The sequence below is a fragment of the Dermacentor variabilis genome, chromosome 4 (assembly GCF_050947875.1).
Source record: "Dermacentor variabilis isolate Ectoservices chromosome 4, ASM5094787v1, whole genome shotgun sequence".
NCBI classification, from domain to species: domain Eukaryota; kingdom Metazoa; phylum Arthropoda; class Arachnida; order Ixodida; family Ixodidae; genus Dermacentor; species Dermacentor variabilis.
Genome location: NC_134571.1, coordinates 201,059,047 through 201,083,715, shown reverse-complemented (window position 1 = coordinate 201,083,715; position 24,669 = coordinate 201,059,047). Strand labels below are relative to the sequence as shown.

The window sequence follows — 24,669 nt, the reverse complement described above, 5'->3', positions numbered from 1 at the left end:
GATTGAATTTGTGGATAAGCAGAAAAAGATGGAAAACTGGAAAGACGTGTGCCTTCAAATACTTCCTATTTTACCAGTCGTACTCGTAGCAGTGTGCTGGGCTAAATGTTCTGTTGCGCGAGCAGAGCAAAAGTCTACATGTAGACAGCATCTGACGCGCTGACTAAGGTGCACCTTGAAGTGTCTGATAATCTGAAGCATGTGCTCTAATACTGCTCGCAACTTTTTAGTGCAATAATACTGCAGTTGCACACATGCAGATGTGAGTCATCTTTAATATAATGTCGTAAAGACAGACACATCGATTACTATTCTGCGACTCAAGAGTGGGGATCACTATGCTTATTTTATAACAATGTATAGAGGTGAACATTTTATTAGCATACTTCACAATGGGATGTATTTGGGAATATGCTGTGTTCCTATGCTGTATTTGACAGCTGAAGCCAGAACTTTGCCTAAAGTCTATTTTTGCAGTCCAGGTAAATTTCCAGGGAGGTGGGATGGTTCAGAAAAAGAACCATAAATTTATAACAAACAATGATATGCGCGCTGGCGAAATAGATTGTTTCCTGCTGCACTGCGTCATACGTAAAAATTTTTCATGCAGGAGACTGAAACTTTAGGCCAATCCATGTTTCACCAGCGTAAAGACAAAGGGTGATACATTTTTTACGTCACTGCAGATGCTGCCATTCATAATTATGCACGCACATAACACTGTATAAAATGAAGGAGATTCTGTGGTCTTCGGCCCACCTGAACTGGCGAATACAGGTAAGAGCTTCCACAGAACTGGTGCTTGCCGCGGCGTAGTAAAGTATCGGCGCTACTTTTAGTAGGCTGACGCTGCTGTGTTCGAAATAGTTATAGATAATACTTGCGCTATGATTGTTCACGAGCTTGTAATCAATTATTTTTTTTACTCAGAATAGGTCAAACGCGTGGGATATCCGGGCGCTATATGTAGCTCATCTTTGCGTGCTTAGAAAACACATGGAATTGTGCCGACAGAAGCGCACAATAAATGTAACTACCTTTTTTTTTTTAAAAAAACCCAGTCCTATAAGTACGTCTAATGTGTGTTGCTGCTTAAGTTTTCGCGAGAATTAACTGCCATACAAGGATAAAAAATGCGTGGTGTAGACTCTGCAAGCATGAGTTTCAACACATTGAGTTCTGCATGGCTGCGCGGCCACTGCTTAGGTGAAATATCGTTGAATATCAGAATATATGTTGAACTACTTGTCCTGATTCGCTCAGCCGTGTTCGGCCCCCGTCCGTCATGGTCATGGCACCGGCACCCTTCATGGGAGAGCGTTTCTTCGCCGGTTTCTCCTCAAGAACGGAACGCCAGCGACGTTAGCCTATGCTCTTAGCGTCTGTGGCGTCCATATTTCGAAGAAAAGCTTGCGAGAAAATGTTTTGTCCCGAAAGGCACCGGGGTCATGATGGGGACGGGACAATGCGCATCACGGCTTTGCGACACAGATATTGTATTTCGTGTGTGTGCTAACACCACGTCACTGCTTCGCGGCGTCACGTGACTTACTTACATGTCTTGAAATCTATTTGCTAACGAAGTTGTTTGTCCTAGTGATGTTTCTGTTGCTGATGTTGTTTGTGATTGTGCTCTGTTTGTGTTTAAATTGCTGCCTGCGGACAATGAATTTTGCATTGGCTCTGCTCTCTTGAACAAGAACGGCCTGTATTCTTTTCGGAAAACTTATTTCCTATCTGAAATTTTTTGCAGCTATCAAGTCCGATATATTCAGCAGCGTTTATTCGCTTCTCCACATTCCTGCACGTCATGAGTTTAAAGTGTCTAGCCCTGTGTTCTCTCGTGGTCATCATTTTTATCGTGAATACAAGTAAGTATGGTTTAAGCTTCGAGCATGCATACATTACACCTGGTACTTACAATTTGACAGATTCTTATGACGTGGACTGCCTATATTTGCTTCCATATATGAACGTAGATGTACATATGTATGTAATTTTATGTTGATATGTAGGTATGAACCCACTAGCCTTGAAAAGTTTGTCTCCTCACCTGACGTTTTTCTCGATTGGTATTTTAACGCTTTTATTGCGAAGAATGAAGGTACCTGTGGAATCTTTGTAGACAGTTGCTAAGATATTCGAGCATCCTTCCTGTAGACGGATTGCTTCCATGACTGTTCTTATTTATAGTTCATGGAACGCCTTTGCGTAGTCTATGGGAGCCATATAGCCACGTGAAAGCTTTCGAATGCTATTCGCTGCACACATTGAAGTATCTCCGCTATTAGACTGACAAGAATTAGGAGTCAGGATAAATGGCGAACATCTCCGCAAGATAAGATCCCCTTCAGCAGCGCTGGAGTCTTGAAACAAACGGTTGAGGACCTTAACAGACAAACTGCAATTGTAAGCTTAAAGAATATTATTATTATTATTATTATTATTATTATTATTATTATTATTATTATTATAAGACAAAGTTAAAGTTCAATAGTCTGGCAAGGGAACGAAAATTCTCTATTGGCAGGCAGCCTCGAGAATGTATGCAAGAGTACGTTTACCTCGGCCGATCATTTACAGGGAACCATTGTCACGAAAAGAAAAATTAAAAAGAATAAACCAAGGTTGTTGCGCATACGGCAGTCATTCTCTAATGAAGTGCGGGAGCTCACCGCTATCCGTGAAGAGAAAGGTGTGCAATAATTGCTTTGTAATGGCGCTAGCATATTGGGCGGAGTCTTGAAGAATAACAAGGAAAATTGAGAAGTTAAGGACGGCGCAACAAGCGATGTTCCGCAATTACAGGTGAAGTTTAAGCTTCCTCCATTTTTTTGCGAAAGCATCAAATGTCCAATTGGGCGAAAAATCCAGTGTCTACAGCAGCGACATGGCCCCTCAATTCACTTTGGCTGCGACGCTCGTCACGTGCGCGCTTCGACAAAGAAGAGCGGGCGAAACGAAACACCTGCTGCCGCTAGCGAGGGAGTGATTGTGAAGAGGAAGAGGTGCTATTTTTCGCACCCCTTTAGGGAGCATGACTCAGCGCCTCGCGGCGGCGCGCTCAGTGTTGCGCGAGGGGAGAGGGTATCGGCGCGACGCCACGTCATCCTCGCTCTCGGAAGCCTGTGTTATCGGCGCTTTCCTTTCCCGCACAAGTTCTTGCCAGCGTTCTAACTCGCCTCCGTAATCGCTATGAAGAAATTACTGTATAAAAACAGAATGAATATGAAAGGAAAAAGTCTACCGAACCTACGACCCCACGGTCAGAAGCTGAGTGTCTCACCCAGTGGGTTCAGCGAGCGATTGCAAGCTTGTACTCAGTGATATCATGCAACTTGGGAACGTGGAAATGTCCATTGCCAAAGCCTGGCGTGGCGAAAGCGGTGGCGGTGACGTCAAAATCACCGTGGATTACTCGGGAGCATCCCCATTAAATTCGACGGCAGTAGGGCAATATAGCATGATGTCACCGTTCGAAGTGCACCGGCCTTGTGCTATTAGTGTTGAATTCCAATGGCAGATCACGAGCGCTCGGCTACATCACGAACGGAGCGCATGGTTCCGACTGAGATCGCTCTCGTCATATCTGCGAACGGAATCCGTGGACTCTCGCGGGTGCACTTCGTACACAGAAATCAACCGAGAGGGCGCTAGAGTAGAGCTGGATCGGGTAGGCGTCATCACCATCCATCTGGATCATCCCGCCATTCCGTGCGTTTGTTTTTCTTTTGTGTCAGAATAACCTTCACTGGACTTGGGAACTTATAGTACCTGAGTCGGAGATGTCACTATCCAGGAGCAGGAACGAAAACGCACGGGCCGATGTAGCGTCCATGTTTTCCATGTCGCCCATAGCTGCCTGCGACCGGAAACAGGCGACCGTGACAGGAAGCAGAGGCGGGTGAAGGAAATACGCCACGCGGACTTCCGGTCGAATCTGCGGATGCTGGTGGAGCAAATATTTTTGCTCCGCGCAGAGCGATCCGAATCGGTGTCTGCTCCCAATCAGCCATTGGAACATGCAACCAACGCAGAGGAGGAAAACTTGATCTGGATCTACCATTGGAATTCAATAGAGAAGACGTTGTCTAAGCGCCTCCAAGCGCTCACTGGCCGGTGACCGTATGCATACATGACAGGAGCATGGCAGAGTGGAAAGACGACGCGAGAAACTCGTTTGGACCTTTGCACCACGTCGAATGTCCACAGTGCCCTCTGGAGCTCCCTGCGCGCCACCACCTTACCCTTTTGACAGCTGTAATTGTCCGTGATCACCCGCAAAACATTTCAGAAATTGCAGTTATTATTCTACCTGCGTGCAAATCCAGAGGGAAGCTAGATAGAATAGAAGAACGGAGGGGGGAGAGGAGGCAGATAACGGGCAGTGGTGGTGGTGGAACAAGTGGTGTGGGTAGAAGCGACGCAGGTCTTGCCACTCTTCACTCGCAGTACCACTCAGGGGGGGGGGGGGGTGGCGTGAGCGGAAAAAGACGTGAGAAGGCAAGGAAACGGTTGCGCGCAAACTGAAGGTAAGGTACGGAACGCTTCTGCTATTTCCGAAAAATAAACATGTACATTTGGCAAGTGGACAACTTACGGAGTTCGTGCAGAAGCAGAGCCGCTTTAAAACGCGGCCACACGACCAATCAAGAATTCTGTGCCCGCCGCGGTAGTTTTGCGGTTATGGAATTGGTCGAGGTCGCGGGTTTGATCCCGACCGCGGCAGCCACATTTCGACGGGGCCGAAATAAAAAAAACGCACGTGCATTTAGCTTTAGGGACAGGTTAAAGAACACAATGGAGTCAAAATTAATCCGGAGTTCGCCGCTACGACGTGCCTTATTATCCGGTTGTGGTTTTTGCACGTACAGCCCCATCGTTTAATTAAAGTTGAATACTTCTACCACGACGGGATGTGCCATGTGAGGCAATGAATCTGGCGAACCCTGATATGGTCATGAACAATGGCGCACAAGAACGCCTCAAGTAAACACGTGTCCCTATGGGGTGTTCTGTGTGCTACGCAAACAAACAGCAGTGTCACAAGCAAGGTAGCGTTTATCATAAACCCACCACTCTCGTGTTGAACTAAACGTTGAAAAAATTAAACATTCGGTGTCAGCACCCCCGCTAATTATCGTCAATCAAAGCAAACAGCACAGAAAGCTTCGCTTACGTCGATTCCTACAGTGCGTGGGATCCGCATAATGTTCGTTCAATGAGCCATGTGGCGCTTTCGCATCAAAAATGCGTTATTAGGAAATCTGAAACTAAAGACACCTTCGGCTGGTCGTTTCGGATAGACCAGTCTCATGAGCAGCAGCGTTGTATTGGACTGCTTGAAAGAGGGTGTGCGCCTTGCGTTCGGCAGGTTCTTTTCGATCGCTCTGCTCTCGCGTCGATGCCTCTCGGGCGCTCCCACCCCTGTCGCCGGAGCAGTCGTTGAGGTTGAGAACCTTTCCTGCTACGTCATCACAATACAGCGTCGCCGCTATTGGTGATGGTCCGCTGTAAACTAGGCCAGTGCACGTTGGAGTCTCAAGAAACGCTTGTTCACCGGCGCGTGCGCGGTTGTAAAGCGCGTCGAGCCGAGTTTCGCCGTAGCCTGCAATTTGACCTTCATTTGACTACAGCTGCGCCGTAGCCTTAGCAACGCGCTGCACCGCGCTGCGCCGCCACCGGCTTGGCGCGTGCGCTCTCCTCAACTGGGTCGCCGCCTGACCACGTGACTCGCCGCAAGGCTGGCGAAAAGGAGTGCCGCGCTCGCCTAGTCAGTGCGAGCTTGGCCATAAATGAGAGTTAGGCTGGGCCGTCTTTTCTGAGCGTTGCGCGGGAGCGGGATGATTTGAGCCGTCGTCGCCAAGTGGCGTGTGACCACCCGCGGATATCGCCCGGCGAACTGTTCGCTGAAGAGGGTCCGGAATGCAAAAGGCGTCGCAGCATGGCGATCATTGTAGGAACCGCGTTCGCGCCTTCTCCGTTCGTGCTTCGACGTTGCGCATGTTCGCGGCGTGGTGTCTGCATGTCTCTGTGGCACAACAGGCGTCGCACCGGTGAAGGATGCGTGCCTACCCAAACCTAGGGCTCTATAACGTAAAACTATTCCAATATGTTTTATTCCAATCTCCTGACGTCAGATTTGCGGAACCGCCGACGCAAGCACCGGGCGGTCACCCGCAGGGTTGTCTGAACAGACCAATCAAACGCTCTCCTTGTTCACAGGAGGTCACTTTTGTTTGTTTGACAAACGAATAACATTGCCTACACTGAGTGACTTGTTTTGTCTAATTGGCTGACAAGAGGCGAGGAGCACTCTCAAGTGGAGGGGGATTAGATGGGGCCGAGCCACTGCAATGAAAATGGATAAGTGGATGAAGAGGATGGTGCCGGCGTCTGCGATTTGTCCGCTTTCCCTTACTTTGCTTGCGGTGGCTGGTCGAAAATCGCGTAGACATGCAAAGGAAGGTTAAGAAGGCTGCTAAAACGAATCCTCAGCGAAAAAGAGTTGGCAACACGAGGTAGTAAATGTGCCAAAGGTGTTCGAAAACGTTACAATGCCACGTAACAGCTTTATTGTATGTAAATAAACCCATAGTTTCCCGCAGGAAAGAGTACGTAGCCAGTGCCTGAGCGATCAGCGGCATCCATTTTTTATTCCTTATGGAACGGGGCAGCCTGCGGCTAGTCAGAAAAAAAGTTCATATTTGTTCGGCATTTTTATACATTTTTAACGCATACACGTCACTTTGACGAGTGAGTTTTCGCGGTTTTGTGACGTGGCGTAACAAGGAATGAAGTGCGTGCAGACCTAAAACTTTTGACCAATATTGGAGGTCTAATGGCGAAAAGGCGTCGAATTAGAAATAACTATTTTTTTTCTTCAGTCCAATCAGCCATAATAAGTTTGTACACGTCATATCAGATGGGCAGCTATCGCAGTTTTCGTGACGTCGTGTGAGAGACAGACAAAGTGGAGGTTTTCCAAAAAGTTTTTGACAAGTCGCGGAGGGCTGATTTCAGAATTGTAATAGAAACGTTTGGAAGAGCTTTACGTCATATCGCCCCTGCTCCTGTATTTTGTAAGAAGGCGGGTTCCCATACGTGGCTGCTGACGTCAATCAAGAAGGGTGTTTGGATCTTTGCGCTTCTTCATAGTGTCACTGTGTATACTTATTGACGAAGTTCAATAAACAGGCCGTAATAAGCAAGATTGGGCTTTGGAATTTCAATAACAATTACGTACTTCCGGAAGAAACCGGCTGTCCTCTCCTCACGCTCGGCCGCGACCGCCCCCGCAGCAATTAATATTTACCTTCCCTGCTTATTAGTGTCGTAGCTGATGGGGCTCGCTAATTTCGACTAGTTTTGAATGCTTAACTAGCGTCGAACCAGGTGAAACTTAAGGTCAGCCCACATGCACGCTTGCCAGCGCGCGTTCGCTCGTGCCCGCTCCTTGTTAGACGCCATGGCAGACTGATAGCGCTTCAAAAATGAGGAAGCTGGATGTGGCTATTATCCGTCGGCCAAGCTGGTGAAGGACAAAGCCGGTCCGTACCACGTAGCAATGTCATACTTTAGCATATGAGCGCGAGCGCTCACTAAAGCGCCATCGTGTACAAAGCAAACTGTGCGCATACGCACTACATTTGCATGTAGCAGCGGTCCCTTACGTAGAGTCGATACCGTGGCCGCCGCGAGGTACCGCGATGAGTCCACTGTCTAAGCGCGCTGCAGCTCCCCTGAGGACTAAAACCCCTCCATCTACGCGCCGCCGCCGCTTTGGCTAAGTAGCGCCAACCTTTGATGTGCGCTGCCTTTTGCCCTCACACCAGTTCCGGTTACGGCATTTCCGGTTCCGCCATTTCCGCTTTCTGCAGATGCGCTGCTGGAATTTCCGCTGCGAGTGCTTTATTATACGATGGCTGCTGTTGGACGCTCACAGGTGCTTATCAGCTGCAGCAGCGGGCGCCAACCTGAGTAGCTCGCTCTAGGCCCTCCACCTACGTGCAGGCGTAGCCCGTGTTCGTCTACGCGTTTGTTGAGTGGACGCTGCGCCCGCACGGCTTGTCTATCGTCCATTTTTGCTGACAAGGCGCGGAGAGCCATGTGCCGGTGCGTCACTTCCCCTCAGAACATGAAGCTGAAGCCTCGTAAGTTACACTTGACGCCGGAAGCTAAGGCGGGGCTTGCGAGAGGAGCACGGAAAAGGAGGGTAGCTTGGCGGTAGTTAACCTGGTTGGCCAAAACGTGCATGGAGGGGCATTACTGAGGACAACCGCGTTGGGCTTACGTTTGACGCGCCGTAGGCGCCGAACTGGGATGTATTTTCATCTATTAATATCCAAAATTAAATTTGAACTGCGCGGCACGGTTACATTTAGCAGGCGGAGCGCTGTGCGCGCGCCCCGCTTCGTCGTGACCTTCGCAATGCAAGGCATTGAAGAAGGCACCGGAGCACAGCTGATTTCATTGCTAATGACTCCGCTTCTGCTGAACACATTGAAATATTTAATGCGCCAAAGCATTTCTGAAACAGCCTATATTACCCTTAAAATTCATTTCTCTTCTTCGATAAAGAGTGGTCTGGCGCCCCTTTAAATAAAAGGGGTAGCTAAAAAGACAGTTCTCAGTTCATTTTATGATTAATCTCTGTTCAGCTTTCTGGGGGGGGGGGGGAATTGGAGGACGCTTAAGCTTTGACTTTTTCGCGTTCAATGAACCCTGACTGCATCTCGCGCTTTCCGGCAACTGTGGCTTATGTAACTGTAATGTTTACCCAGAAACGCTGGCGGCGTGCGCTATGCACGAAGGCGAGCTTTCTAGTAGAAACGCGGCCTCTTGCGTAGGTCATTCGCGTAGGTGGTGCCCAGAGCCACGCAAAAAAAAAATCATAATTTTTAGGTTACTGCTATTGCTTCCCACTTTTAATAATAAGTGTGAGAAGACTTATCATAAAAGGCCTGCGCTGTCGGTGTTTTGTTTCATGACATTTGTCTGTGGGCTGTCATTCTTAAAGTTCCAAGCAATCACTTTGCCAAGGATGTAAGAAAAAGTATGAGCAACCTTAGCAATAGGATGGTGTGGCCATATAACTCGCATATACCACGTGACATATAGGAAGGCGTGGTGTAAGCATATACTTAAGTACATACGACAACCTCGCCGGCGCCGACGCCGACACCAGATTTTATGCAACACGGGACCTTTAACACTATCGCATTAATAATGAAGTTTCTGTATTCGGATGGGAGATAAACGCATTTAAACAAATCGGGTAGCAGAATTTTACCACTAAATTACAGACCCTTTGCCTTAACTAGCACGGCCCGCAAAATAATGGAGCATATATTATACCCAAAGGTTTTTCACTTCTTTGAATCTGATGTTCTTTTCACTTCATCACAACATGGCGTCCGACGTTCGTTTTCCTGCGAAACGCAACTTCTTATTTTCGCACATTCACTACATGCTACATACTAGACAGAGGTTCTCGTGCTGATTGCTTTTTCTTTGTGTTTTGCAGGCGTTTGACAAACCCTAAATCGTTGCTGTATAAACTATCCTTGGTTACCTTGATCCATCATCATCATGCTACATTGGCTCTAGTGTTTTCTTACTAATCGCTTGCAGTGTGTTACTATTCAACCCGAATATTCCAAGTGGTCTAAGTTTTCTACCAGCTTGGACCACTAGGTATTCGCTCTTGGTGGCGATGCCGTCGTGCTCGTAACATGTTCGTCATTCGAGCTTCGTCATGTCACTCGCCATGCCGCCGTCGTCGCCCCTTCCACGCCGACCCAGCGGCTCAAGTTGTCTTCTAGGACTGCCACTTGGTATGTGCTCGTAGTCGTGATGCCGTCGAGGTCGTCGCATCTTAGTCATTCGAGTTTCGTCACCAGAATTTCGCCATGCCGTGGTCGTCACACAGTCGGCATGCGTTCTTTGTGTTGTCCGGCTCTAGTTCTGATGCCGCGGTTTTCGTTGTAATGTCGTCCCTCTAACTTGGCCATCCGACTCTAGTCATTCTGTCGTCGTCACGCCGCCGTAGTCATACAGTCTTCGTGATACAGTTGTCACGCCAACGTCTTCATGCATTCATCTTCAAGTAATTGTCATCATACCCTTGCCTCCCTATCCTCGTCACGGCGCCGTCGTCATACAGTCTTTATGAAGCAACTGTCGTCAAGCAAGCGTCGGCATACAAACGTCTTCATTAAATTGCCTTCATAGCCTTGTGGTTCCATTGTCGTCATTGCGCCATCGTCATAAAGTTGTTGTGATGCCATCGTGGTCGTTCTATGATCGTCATTGTAACTTCCTCATCCGACTCTCGTCATGCCATCGTGGTCACGCCATCGTCCTCACACAGTCGTCGTCATGCTGTTGTCAGGCCGTCCTCGTCACCCTATAGTTTTACCGTTGTTATCACTCCAATAACGTCATCTTATTGTCCTCATGCCGTCGTCGTCATACCGAATTCGTTCCATCAACGTCAATAGTTCGTTATTCTGTCGTAATCATGCGTTCGTCATTCCAGCATGATTATGCCGCCGTTGTCTGGTCATCCTCGTATCGCGTCTTCGGCAGTGACTGTCTTGCATTCGTTGTCACACCGTCGTCATAGGTTCGTCGTGATCGGGCCATAATCGTCATTTTCGCGTTGTCATACCGTCGTCGTCATACACTTGTCGTCATCCCATTATCATAATGTGATCATCGCCATGCTGCCATCGTTACACCATCGTCATCATTTCAGAATCGTGATCTTATTGTATCGTGCGACCGTTGTCGTTGAGTCAACGTCATTTTTTATCCGTCATTGCATCGTCATTATTGCGTCGTCGTCGTGCAGTCATCGTGATGCCGTCATGCTCATGGGCGACCTTGGCAAGCATGTGCCACAGTAAAACTCACTGATGCAAGAGACAACGCATGCCGCATAAATCCGAAGTAACGTAACTCTCAGAACAACCGCCTAACATGTTATAGTATCAACATGAATTCAGCAATATCTGATGTCACTACCTTGCTGGAATGCTAATCGCATTACTTTCGACAGTCATGGTGAGATGGTTTTCACCGCATCGTTTTTCTAATTGAAGGTAATGACTTGCCCAACTCTCTTGAATAATGTACTTATATCGATACGACTGCGTTATTTACCGCGAAGTCCGTGACTTCAGTGATAAGCCGGCCTTACAAAGCGATTTTAATTCTGTCGTAATAAAGCGCAAAACTTGTAAAATGGAACTTAACCATATGATATTTAAGCTAACGCGCATTTCACGTCAGAATGTTTATCTTTCCTCTGCATCGTAACATAAGTACTTGGGAGATCTCATAATTGCTAGTTTGACTTGGGAATCTCCAATTGATTTGATAATCAGTAATACTAACGGTATATTAGGTTGAACATCTGTAAAGGAAGTCTCTAAAACTACTCATTTAGGTCTATAGAGCACTTTCTGAATCATATTTTGAATATGCAGCTTCAGTATGAGACCACAACCAAGCTAACTTATCTCAAGCCCTTGAACTTGTCCAGAATAAAGAAAGTGACTTTATCCCTTCCTATTCCAACTGCACAGCCAGTGTAACATAAATGAAAAAAAGCTTATCATTGCCTTCATTGTCACTACGCCGAAAGCCGTCCCATCGTTCTCTTTTCCATAAATTTAAGCTAGTTGCCATTGCTCAGGTCTTCAAATTTTTCTGCGGGAAAAACTGGGGTACACCAGTTCATCCTATGTTGCAGCTGTACAGGGTTTTGTTTCTCGGACTCCTACGTTACAGCCTACCAGTGTTGTGAAATGCATGCAAGACGAACTTTCGCGCCTTCGAGAGCATACAAAGTCAAGCCCTACGCACGTGTTTAGGGCTGCCTCGGTGCACCTCAACAGAAGCAACAATCGCCATCGCGGGAGACCATATGATCGAGACACATGTAGCTGTCGACTCTCTCAGAGCGCACATTCGCCATCTGTCAAGGATCCCCAACCATCATTTGGCCTCCCTACCAGCCGAGAGACATCAAGCGACCTTTTCACGAGTGATTAGCGCTCATCAAGAGTGCATACCGGCATCTTTTACACCGGCGGCGAAGCCTTCCTCTCCCCTGTGGTGCCTGCGACAGCCTCAAGTGAATTTTACTATTCCTGGAATTACAAAAAAGTCCGATCATGCAGCTCCGGCTCTGAAGCAGCTTACGCTGCTATTACTGCACCAGAGGTATCATGACCACATTCATATATATACCGATGGTTTGACTTCACCTACCAGCTCAAGTGCCGCATTCGTCGATCCAGCCAAGAACGTTACAGTTAAATTCAAATTGTCGCACACGACTACATCTACATCGGCAGAATTTGCAGCTCTCCATGCCACTATGATGTACATCACGGAAGAGCCAACAGAGAAATGGGTCGTATTTTGTGACTCTGAGGCATCCCTTCACAACATCAGGTCTGCATTACGTCACAGAACTTACGAGCAGATGACATCTGACACCAGGGAACTGCGCCACCATGCTCTAGAAAGAGGACACCACATTATATTTCAGTGGATTCCTGCTCACTGTGGCATCGTCGGCAACAACCTGGCTGACAAGGCTGCCCGGTGTGCCCGCGAAGATACCAAGACGCGCCCAACACCTTTGGCGAGGTCGGACGCTGCCAGAGAACTTCGCCTACTTGCTCGCAAGAAGTCACAAGATCTCTGGATTTCAAGTGCCTTCAATTGCAGATTACGCAAACTGGACCCCACGCTACAGCTACAACTGCCATCTAGCCTTTTCCGCTGCGAAACAACCTTGTTGTGTCGCTTGTGGCTGAGAGTGGCGTTCACGAACGCATACTCCTACCGTATGGGAATGGCCGAGAGCCCGATGTGCGACTCCTGTGGGTGCGTGGAGACCATCGAGCACCTATTGCATACCTGCCCTCGCTACGATGTCCAACTCCTCTCTCTGCGGGCAACTTTACGCCGACTGGACTCGAGACCGTTCACCGAGTCGAAGGTACTCGCTCGGACCGTGGCCACACGCGTCACTGGCTCAGAAAGCGATTCGTGCACTAGTGCAGTACTTGAAGTGGACGGGCTTAAGAGATCGTTTATAGTGTCCTTGTGTATGGTGTCCCTCCCACACGTACTAAGTGCTTACTCTCTCCCTTTCTTCCTCTATATCTACCCCTTTCCCCACCCCCAGTGTAGGGTAGCAAACCGGATGCTCTTCTGGTTGACCTCCCTGCCTTTCCTACCCTTGTTTTCTCTCCCTGTCTTACAATCACACGTAATTTCACAACCACCCACCTATTGCGCGTATCGGGTTGACGACAAAACAAAGTCGGTTGCATCCGCCTGGAACTACATACCGGCTTTTACTGCATCTATCGCCGAGAGGGCGCTCATTTGGAGATGTTCATTTCATTTCGTTCTTTATTTGATTGGAAAAGACGAAGAATTAGCTCTTGTGCGGAAGCTCCTTTTTCACTGCTCTAATTTTAAGAGTATTCTTGCGTGTTTTTCGGAGGCGCGGCTACAAAGACCTTCGACGATAGAAGCGGAGTCAGCTAGACGTCCGAAGGAGACATACGTCACAGCGTCAAGCGCTCCGAGCAAGCGCAATCACCTCATGAGCGACACGGGCAACGAGGACACGCTGACGTACTACTATGCTTCAGAAGAAGATCTGTCGGATAACGGTGATTACTTGACAGTTGTGGGACAAAAACGAAAGAGCAGAATCGTCACTGCTTCCTCGTCTTCAACAAGGACGAAGGCGATGGCAAAGAACAATGACACGGCTCATATTACCCTCTTCTTGGCGGAGACGCCGACCGATGACCTGAATCGGCTAAACAGGCAAGCCATATCTGTCACACTGGAGGCTCCTGTTCCGAATGAGATTACGGATGTGAGAATTAACACCTGTAAGAACATTGTCGCGGTCGACGTCAAGACCAGAGCAGCGCTGGATATCGTCAGTGCAGTTAACTTGTTGGGCAAGATAAATGTTCGCAACATAATACCATGGGATAGTAATACTTGATCAGGTGTGATTTATGATGTCGATGAGTCAAACAATGACAACAATCTGCCTATTTCGGTTAAACGCGCCACAGCAGATGTAACTATGATTGAGATCCGTCGCCTAGGAGATTCAGGCTGTGTGAAGCTAACCTTCAAGAGAGGAACTTGGCGTCACACGTGAAAGTTGGATTTTTTCGTCATCCAGTGCGCCGTTCGTTCCAAGACTACTTCAGTGCCGTAATTGTTTGAAGGTCGGGCATGTCAGCGGCGTATGCAAAAATTTGACCGTGTGCCCAAAATGTTCTGAGCAGCACAGCACTGATGCTTGCCGTGCGACTGCTTTCAAGTGTGCCACTTGCTCTGGTCCTTATGGAGCATTGTTGAAAGAGTGCTCGAGCCACAAAACAGAGCTGAAAGTTCTGAAACAAATGGTGAGAGAAAACTCAATGCACAGAGAGGTCATCGCTAAAATGCGACGACGTCGTGCCCACCTCAGACGATCTTCTTCTGCTAGAAATACTGATATCGTCGCAAGAAAGATGCTACTTGTTGCAGTTGGCGCTCCCAAGGCAATCAAGCACACTAACAATATGGTGTCTGGTGACGCAGTGAATACGTCCACTGCAAACATCTGGCTTGCACTTCCGACACTAAATCTGTCAGCAGTACAAAGATTGACGGTGGACGACCAACGTACCAATGACGGCACATATCGCGTGCGAGGTCAACACAAGCAGGTAATCGCTATAAGCAAGTCTCTAATGAAAGTCATTCACGTGTTGATAAATGACATGCCGACGCCATCTGCTCGGGGTGCACTGACAGTTCTGGACGGTCTGGATCCGGATCTTGCGAGCCTCAAATAGCAAGCACAATGGCTCTACCGCATCAGCCGTTCTTTAGAAAAGTCAAGGAAGTGCCTATTAAGCAATGGAATACCCGTGAACTGAAATACCGTATTGCTGATTTTGGCTATTACGTTTTCATCAATAGATTCCCCATTATTGTCGTCTGTGAACCGAACCTTCAGAAACCTGTCCGAATCTCAGTGTATGAACCTTATGTGTCATCGACTTGTAATAACATTAGCAAGGTGATGATCTACATACAGTGTGAACTGACTTGCGTTGTTCATCCTGTGCGGCCATATGAAAGTAATGAGTATGTCTGTTTGACCGTGAAAAAACACACTCTTGAGTTTACTCTATTGGGCGCTTACCATTCTCCATCAAGGCGTTTCGACAGACAGAGACTGAGAGACATTATAGATGTGACTCCTGGTTCATGGATTGTTGTTGGGGACTTTAACGCACATCATTCACTTCGGGTAAGCATCAAGGTAAATTTCAAAGGAAGACACCTGGTTTCATTTGCCTGAGACAACGAACTTTGTTGTCTTAAACGATGACAGTCCCACGTTTCTGCGCTGCAGAATGTACAGTAGTTGTATAGACTTAGCTTTTGTCTCGCTATGCCACACTCGCTGCGTCCATTGGTTCGCAGACATAAAAACTCATGGAAGCGACCACATTCCTAAAGCCTAAACCTAAAGATAAATGGCCTAGCGAAATCCGTTCCATCAAATTTTACACAAAGAATAGATTGGCCTATGTTTAAATCACTTAGGGAAGATGTATGCCACGAAGGCTTTTCGTCCACACTGGGAATTCAGGTTGCCAAAGCTTTGCAGGATGCTATGCGTTCATTGCGGCCATTGGAGAAATACACAAATTTTGATTCGGAAATACAGAGCCTCAGTGCAATCCTCCGGCGTGCGGAACAATGGTACAGACGGACTAAATCGGTTTACGGCCGTAGAGAGGCTTGACGCACACACAAAAAAAATTCAGCATCGCCTCGCTGTACTGCAAAATGAATGCTGGAAATATTTTTGTCAGTCTCTAAATCCGCGTAGACCTCTTTCTGCTGTCTGGAGAACAGTCCGCGGACTTCGAACAGCTCCTCAACACAGCCATCCATTTAAATCTGTAGCCCTACATGAATGACGCCGAGAAGTCGATGTAACCGAAGATTACTGCACCAGGATTGCGGGTCCGACATTCCAGCCTTGCACACCTATTGCTATTGTCTCCCCTTGCTCCCAAGATTATTGTACGGACACTCTTTCCTGCATCGAAGAACTGAAGGCCACACTTGTTGGATGCAGTGGATCTTCGTCACCAGGACCCGATGGCATCACATGCTGTGCGCTTGCAAACCTTGGTCAAGAGGCCAGAGATGCACTTCTTGGCCTATACAACACATCACGGCGTGACGGCCCGGCCCCTATCACGTGGAAATCCAGTCGCCTTGTTCCAATCCTCAAGCTTGGCAAATTTTCCTGGGAATTGTCATCATACCGTCCAATCGCACTGGCCAGCTGTGCCGGCAACGTAATGGAGAGAATGATCCCTACATGGTTAGAATAGTACTTGGAATTTTACAGCGGCTATCCAGAGGTAATTGCTGGCTTTCGATGCGAACGCTCATCAATAGATAGCGTTATTGACCTTGTAACATATGTACAGCACCAGAAACATCTGAAGCAAATCACTGCGGCCTTATTCCTTGATATCAAAAGTGCGTACGACAATGTAGATAATCATGCAATTCTGGAGGCTTTAGAAGCTGTAGGGATTGGTGGACACGCCTTTCTCTGGATATGCAGCCATTTGAATAGAACATTTTCACTGAAGACGGACCAACGCCGTCTAGCTATACCAGTCGTGATGTACCGCAAGATGGAGTACTCAGCCCTACTCAGTTCAACCTGGTGCTCGTTGGTCTCGCCGATTCGTTACCGCAAGCGGTACAGCTCTCCGTATATGCAGACGGCATTCGCATATGGGCTTGAGAAGTGACATGTGTACATGTCCGCGCACGACTTCAGTACTTCAGAAGGCTTCAACGGCCGTGTCAGCATAGCTAAGAAGGCAATGCCTGGAGCTTTCACCCGAGCAATGTGCACTCGTTGCTTTTACTGGGAAAGCGATGGCCCTGTGTGGTTTGCGTATTATTGATCGAACTGTATAATACACACGAGCACACACATCTCCTGGCGTCATCAATCATAGAGACGTGTGTTGGAGCCCTCACGTCTCGTACATGACAAAGCATTTGGTCACCATTAGGCAGCTTCTTGCGTTTCGCGGCCGGCAGTCTTGGGGTGCAGCAATACCATCAATGTTGCAACTATATAAAGCGCTGCTTTCGGGCTCCCTGTGGAACAGCTTACCTGTACTAGGAAATAGTTGCACTAGAAATATCCGAAAGCTCCATAGTGTGCAAGCACAAGCACACACACTCAGAACTTGTCTCGGTCTCCCAAAAACTATGTGATCGATTGCGGCAGTGGCCATTGCTAGGGACGCTCCTTTGAGAGTTTACAATGATACCCGAGATGCCCGGAGAGCACACATCGGACACCGGACTCGGATTCTCTAACACCATCTTGTTCGCCTGCCAGCAAAGAGGCTACATTAAACTTTTGCCAAAAGTATTGCGAGACGTGATATTACCATCACAATTTACGCCTGCTACACAATTATCAGACCTACTGTGGTATCTGCGCCGCCCGCAAGTGCAATTAACAATTCCAGGCATCAGGAAGAAAGCTGGAGCGCCGTTGCAAGCTTTGAAGCAAGCAACTATGGAACACATTCACAACGTGCACAGGTTCCGGCAACATGTCTACACAGATGGTTCGCTAAAAATCAACAGCTTTGCTGTTGCAGGCATCATCCCGGCAAAATCTGAAGAAATCAAAATGAAAAAATTCAAGTGTGACTACATCGACGTGTACCGAACTTGCGGCACTTCGTGCTGCATTTGATTTCATTATTCAGGAACCACCACAACAATGGACAGCCTTTAGCGACTCCAAGGTAGCCCCTCAGTGCATACAAAGCCCTATGCACGGCGGACTCAATGAACAACTGGCCTCAGAAATTCGACAGATATATCATCGCAGCCACGACAAAGGACACAACATAATCTTTCAGTGGCTTCCAGGACAATACAGCGTCAGCGGGAATGACCACGTCGACAAAGCCGCCCGATCTGCACATGAAAGTGGTCAACGTGCCTTGATTCCGCTTTAGGGAAAAGACGCTGCGGCTGGGCTGTGATTGATGTCCCGTGAATGTACTTTGCCCCTGTCGGACTGGAACGTTTTCACCATGTGTGGCTTGCATTTGTTGTTTCAGGACATACGGATGCATCCACCGACTGGGTTACCACGACGTCAACAGACCATGCTGTACCGTCTGTGGCTAGGCGTTGCATTTACGAACTCATATGCTTTCGTTATTGGAATGGCCAACAGCCCCAGTTGCGACACAGGTGACACAGGCAACAGCGATGAGACGTTCGCATACATTATCTGTGTGTGCCCGCGATATAGTGCCAAGAGACAAGTGGTGTGCAGGGTACTGGACCAGTTGGAAAATCGTCCACTATCATAAGAACATCCGCGCTGAAGGCCTTACTCGCGTTACTAAGGTTCCTGCGGTCTACGGGCCTTCACGACAGACTTCAAGAACGCCGCCTCCTACCGCTCTAGTATACACCGTTTGTTCGTGCTCGTCTCTCTCTCTCTCTCTCTCTCTACATATATATATATATATATATATATATATATATATATATATATATATATATATATATATATATATATATATATATATATATATATCCCCCTTCCGCGCTCTGTCTCTACTTGCACCCAAACAGAACTACCTCTGGTCAACCTCCCTACATTTCTATGGATCCTCTTCCCTCTCTCTTTATTTCATTGTTTCCTTTGTGACGATGACGCGTCATTTTTTTTTTCGTTCTATATGTATCGTTTACATATGTTCACGCGGCGCACGTTCACTGCGCATTCAAAAGCGCGCGTCTTTGACATCGTTAACTGTCGTCATTTTCTTTCTTTTTTAAAGACTGACTGCACTACTCTTCCTTTTTGTCGTGCCATCTTTACCGTTTGCTGTGGTAGGTGCTTGCAGCATTTTCTTTTATTTTTCATTTTTTGGCCCTTGTAGACGGACGCCTCGGTTTTAATTTTGAATTGCTTTTTCAATTGTAACCACACTGCCCTCATTAGAGCTACGCCGATTGAGGGTATTTGTAATAAATAAATAAATAAATAAATAAATAAATAAATAAATAAATAAATCTGTTGGCCTACAACGGCTATCTCGTTCTAGCGCGTGAAAGTTCTAGAAGCTGCAAGATAGTATGCCCCATCCGTGAATATCAAATTATTGTGTTGCAGTTTCGAAACCTATTTGAGTCAACATGAGTCAGTTTTTACCTTTATTGAGTTGGAATGCTTGTGCTAAAGTTAAAAATCCGCACATTTGAGTGTACTACTAGGTTTGCCGGTGGTAGGTGAGAATTTTCTAAGCGATATTTACGTATCTCATGGCATTGTCTCTCGATGTGCAGTGGTGTCATCGACTTCCATAGCATGCAAGCCTGGCCAGAAGCCTTTCTGTATTGGAAATCCTGGCATGCCGGACAATTGCACCTGTGGTGAGAACTTCATTGCATTCCCCGTGTTATCGCGGAATGTAGTGCCATCGAATTTCGAGCGATAACTGCATTGGTCATGCACAATCATGCTTTACACAGGGCGGTATTTATTCATAGTGCGAGACAGCTGTTAAGCCTTAATGGTTTTATTATCCACGTCGCGCGCTGAAGACGATGACGCTGGTCATGATGATGAATATATACGGATGAAGAAGTTAAAGGGGTGAAATAATGCTCACACAATTTCCACCGCGCGTGGAAGCAGCCAACCTGGCCGCTGGTTATGGCTGGAAACGCCGTATGAAAGGCTTTAAACGTGGAACATGCACAGTCTCTGTGGCACGGCGGCGGCCGTCCAAAGGCGGAACAACTGCAGTGACACGATAGTTAACTGGCGAAGTCTGTTCGCGAACAATTTAGGGCCCGATAAAACGGGACTGAAATTTCTCGCACAATCCAGGAGCGCGAACTAGGGTCCACAGTAACACTTCGTCCCCAGGGTGGAAGGAAACGACACGGTGAAATGCGTCATAGCGAATTTTGCAGTCTTGTTGACTGGTGTCGGTGTTGAGGCGGGCACGTTGGCAACACCGGGCAATGCGCGAAACGAACTGCTCACACACTGATGTGGACGAAGGCAGGGGACACCGAAGAAAGAAATGTCGAAGGTAGCGATAGGTTGGCGACCATACACAAGGAAAAAGGGCGAGTACCCCGTAGTGCGTTGGACGGCCGTGTTGGATGCTAAAGTGATGAATGGTAGAATGGCATCCCAATTGGTGTGGTCAGGGTTGATGTACATAGATATGTCGGACAGCGTGCGATGAAAGCGCTCTGTTAGACCATTAGTTTGAGGGTGGTAGCTGGAAGTCGTTTTATGGATGGTATTGGACGCACGGAGAACATCGTCGAGAAGTTTAGAGAGAAAGGTCCTGCCGCGGTCACTCAGAAGGACACGTGGAGCTCCGTGCCGTAAAAAGAGGGCTTCCAAGAAAAAGGCCGCAACCTCCTCTGCGGATCCCGAAGATAGTGCGGCTGTTTCAGCGTACCGTGTCAAGTGGTGTACAGCTGTGAAGATCCATCGTTTATCGCCAGTGGTTAAGGGTAGTGGTCCATAGAGGTCGATACCAACGACTGCGAAAGGAGTTTCAGGACATGGGACAGGTTAGAGCAGTCCAGCCGGAGGTGAGGCCAGTCGTTTGCGGTGTTGGCAGAGCGAACAGGAAGCCACGTATTTCGCAACGCTGGTTGCAAGTCCAGGCCAAGAGAAGCGGCTGCGAATTCGCTCGTAGGTTTTATGGAAACCAAAGTGGCCGGCAGTGGGATCGTCATGAAACGTCTCCAATATCTGGCCTCGAAATTATCGGGGAACGACAGGAACCCAACGGTGTCCTTCGGGATGAAACACTTATCGGTATAATATCGAATTTTCGATCTTGAAGTTCTTCGACTGCCGACGGAGCCGAGCGTTACGTTGGCGAGATGATCTGCGAATGCGCTCCATAACGGAGTGGCAGTAGGAGTCATTACGTTGGCTAGAGGCAAACGTATGAGAATGGCTGGAAGGGAGCCGGTTGAGAGCTGCGAGCGAAAGGAATGCAGGCGACGCGTCCTGCGGTTTCCTCGCGGAAGGTGGTGCAGCGTTTGAAGACGGTGGTAAGGGACAACGAGAGAGAGCATCGGCATCGTGGTGTTTCTTTCCAGACTTGTAGGTGACGTCGAAGTCGTATTCTTGTAAACGAAGTATCCAAGACGTCCCGTTAAGTTCTTTAGCGTCGCCAACCAGCACAAGGCGTGGTGATCAGTAACGACCGTAAAGTGGCGGCCGCGCAGGTAAGGCCGAAATTTTTGGACGGACCAAACAACGGCGAGACACTCTTGCTCGGTAATCGTATAATTTTTCTCTGCAGCTGTTAGCGTGAGACTTGCGTATGCAACCACACGTTCTTCAGAATTTTGCTGACGTTGCAGAAGGACAGCGCCGATACCGTGTCCGCTGGCGTCAGTATGTAGAAGAGTGGGTGCGGTGTTGTCGAAATGACAAAGTACAGGTTCGGACGTGAGGGCACCCTTGAGGGCGTCAAAAGCAGTTTGGCATTCGTCCGACCATACGTAGGGAGCTCCAGAAGGAAGGAGTTGATGGAGCGGTGCCGCAATGGTGGCAAAGTTACGTATGAAGCGCCGGAAATACGAAGCTAGGCCAAGGAAGCTACGCAAGTCTTTGGCGCGTTGAGGCCTGGGAAAGCGGAGGACAGCGGTAATCTTGTCGGGGTCGGGTGGAAGGCCCTCCTTGCTGACGGTGTGTCCGAGCACTTTAATGTTTTTGCTGGCGAAGTGGCACTTTTTTGTATAGCTGAAGGCCGCTAGCTGAGAGGCATGTCAGGATTCATCGAGACGCTGCAAGTGCTGATGGAAGGTCGACGAAAATATGATGTCGTCAAGGTAGCATAAGCAAGTCTTCCACTTTAGGCCCCGTAGTACGGTGTCAATCATCCGCTAAAATGTGGCGGGAGCATTACACAGGCCGAAAGGCATTACGTCAAATTCGTAAAGTCCATCGGGTGTGGCAAAGGCGGTTTTCTCTTTATTTGCTTCGTGCATGGGTATCTGCCAGTATCCGGAGCGTAGATCAAGGCTGGAGAAATACTCCGCGCCTTGCAATGAATCTAACGCATCATCGATTCGGGGCACTGGATATATATCTTTGCGGGTTATTCGTTCAAGGCACGGTAGTCTACGCACAATCGCACTGATCGCACTGATCCACCTTTCTTACGCACCAAAACGACAGGTGACGACTAAGGGCTTGAGGATGGGCGGATTATGCTACGTTTCAGCATGTCGGCAATGTGGGTATCGATGATCTGGCGTTCAGCGGAAGAAACACGATATGGTCTCCGCCGCACAATGGAAGTTCCATCTGTGTGTATGCGATGAGCCGTCGAAGAAGTCTGTCCCAGAAGAGGAGAGTGGGCGTCGAAGGAGTCTTTATGCTTGGATAACAATGCCAGTAACTCCCCCGTCTGCTGTGGCGTTAGATTGGAGCTGATGGTACTAGCGAGAACCGAAGCAGGGACCGGATTCGTAGCTGTGGGTGGCTGTGAAAGCGCAGTAGTCGAGGTAAGCACTGAGACAGGTTGAGTGTCCAAGACGCACATGAGAAGGGCGCCTTGAGAAAGCCGGACTGGCTCATTGGTTGCGTTGAGTACAGCCAAAGTGGCCGTGCCGTTGGTGAAGCGAACAAGGCTAGGTGCCAGAGCAATCCCTTTGGATAAGCAACGGGCTGACGGTACAACTAAAACGTCACCATCGGTGACGTCAGAGTTAACTACAAGGAGTTGTTCGCGGCCAGGGGGCCTCATACAATCGTCAGCAGTTCGTAAGCGAAGGCGCGGTTCGTGCACGTCATCGGAATTGTTGGTCTCTGTCAAGTTAACGCGGCGTTGACGGCACGAGATGAAAGCAGATGCCGAAGAGAGAAAGTCCCACCCTAGTATAAGCATGTGACCACAGGAAGTGAGTACTGCGAATTGGATATGGTTGCGTATCTCGTCGATCGAAACTCTAACGGTGCATTGCGCCGATGGCCGAATGACATTATTTGCACCGTGAAGAAGAGCTCCACTGTAAGGTGTAGTAACTTTGCGTAGACGAGAGCACAAGCCAGCGTGAATAATAGAAATAGCTGCTCCCGTATCAATCAACGCTACGACTGGTACACCTACTACGCAAAAGAATAAATTATTGCCCGGGCACGCTGGAGGAATTGCAGTCTGTGCGAGCCATGCAGCTTTCCTGCATGGCTCGCACCATCTCCACCATCTAGTGTTCCGATCGGTAGTCAGGAGTGTGGGTGGCCGGTTGCAGGGGTGATGTCGAGCGTCGGAGAGGGGAGGGCGAGCGGTGGCGCCCTGGACGGTAGTTGCGAGGCGCTTCGGGAGGTGGAGAAAGGGAACGTGGGGAGAGCCGGCGCTGGTAAGGACTCGCAGGAAGTAACGGGTCTCTCTCATAAATATCGTAGCCACGGCGTTCGTCCTGTTGTCGTCTTCAGCAAAAACGCGATATGTGCCCGCGAATACCACAATAATAACAAATGGGGCGGGGCGTAGGTCGGGTAGTGTAAAATGCTCTGGCAGGCGGACGGTGTGGTAGAGTCGCCAGATGGCTGGGGGCAGTAGCAGGAGCAGGAGGCGCTGTCCGAACGAACGCTGGTTGCATAGCCGCAACCTGAGCATACGAGGTGGATGGCGAAGGAAGGCCACAGCTCGCAGCGCATGTCATGGAGGACAGCTCCTCTTTGATGATGTCGCGCAAGCCAGGAACCGAAGGTTGAGGCTGGAGAACAGGAGGACTGAGCAGGCCACACGCTTGGAGCTCTTCGCGCATGAGAGTGCGAATCAGTATACGTAGGTCGGTATCCGCCGAAGGAGGCGCGTCACCGGCGGCAGGTTGTAAACGGATGGCCTGAAGTGCGTCCAGGTGTTGGCAAGTCGCGATCACATCGTTAACTGTATTTGGAGTTTTGATCGCCAGTGCGTTGAACGCGACTTGGGCAATGCCCTTTAGGATATGACGAACACGATCAGATTCCGTCATCGTGGCGTTAACACGGCCACAAAGACCGAGGAAGTCCTCGATATAAGAGGTGTATGTTTCTCCGGGAAGTTGCGTGCGTCCATCAAGCTTGTTCTTGGTGACCTCAGAGCGGACGTTGGGAGCACCAAAATCTGCCGAAGCTCGTGTTTGAATGCCGCCCAGTCAAGCACGGTGCTCTCGTGGTTGAGAAACCAAGTCCTGAAAACGTCAGTGAGGTAGAATGCGACGTTGCGAAGCTTGTGCATATCATCCCACCGGTTAGACTCACTCACGCGGTCATAATTGTCCAGCCAGTCATCAACGTCGTCACTACGAAGGCCAGCGAACACGGTGGGGTCGCGCTGCTGCGTGCTGACGCTCCATGAAGGAACGGCCGGTGGGGCAGTGACGGTGACGCCGGAGGCTCCTGGAGGATGTTCTTGGAGCATCCTGGCGGAAAGGCGGAGCAAACGGCGGCCTGAACGAAGCTCCAGGGAAAGTCTAAGGCGTAGAGGACCAAGGGATCGA

At 48.7% G+C, this 24,669-nt stretch overlaps 1 protein-coding gene across 2 annotated transcripts in view; it reads left to right on the top strand.

The window, feature by feature from the left end:
* Positions 1-714: 714 nt before the first annotated feature.
* LOC142578130 (uncharacterized) overlaps positions 715-24,669 on the top strand; it is a 43,078-nt gene continuing 19,123 nt past the window's right edge. The window contains exons 1-3 of one of the 2 annotated variants that reach the window (XM_075687534.1): positions 715-777; positions 1,754-1,871; positions 19,480-19,566. In XM_075687534.1, coding sequence (XP_075543649.1) covers positions 730-777; positions 1,754-1,871; positions 19,480-19,566 — 253 coding nt within the window. In that variant the 5' untranslated portion in view covers positions 715-729. Of the gene's footprint in view, positions 778-981; positions 1,030-1,753; positions 1,872-19,479; positions 19,567-24,669 lie in introns of those variants that run through there. The other variant, XM_075687535.1, reaches the window with a different exon arrangement.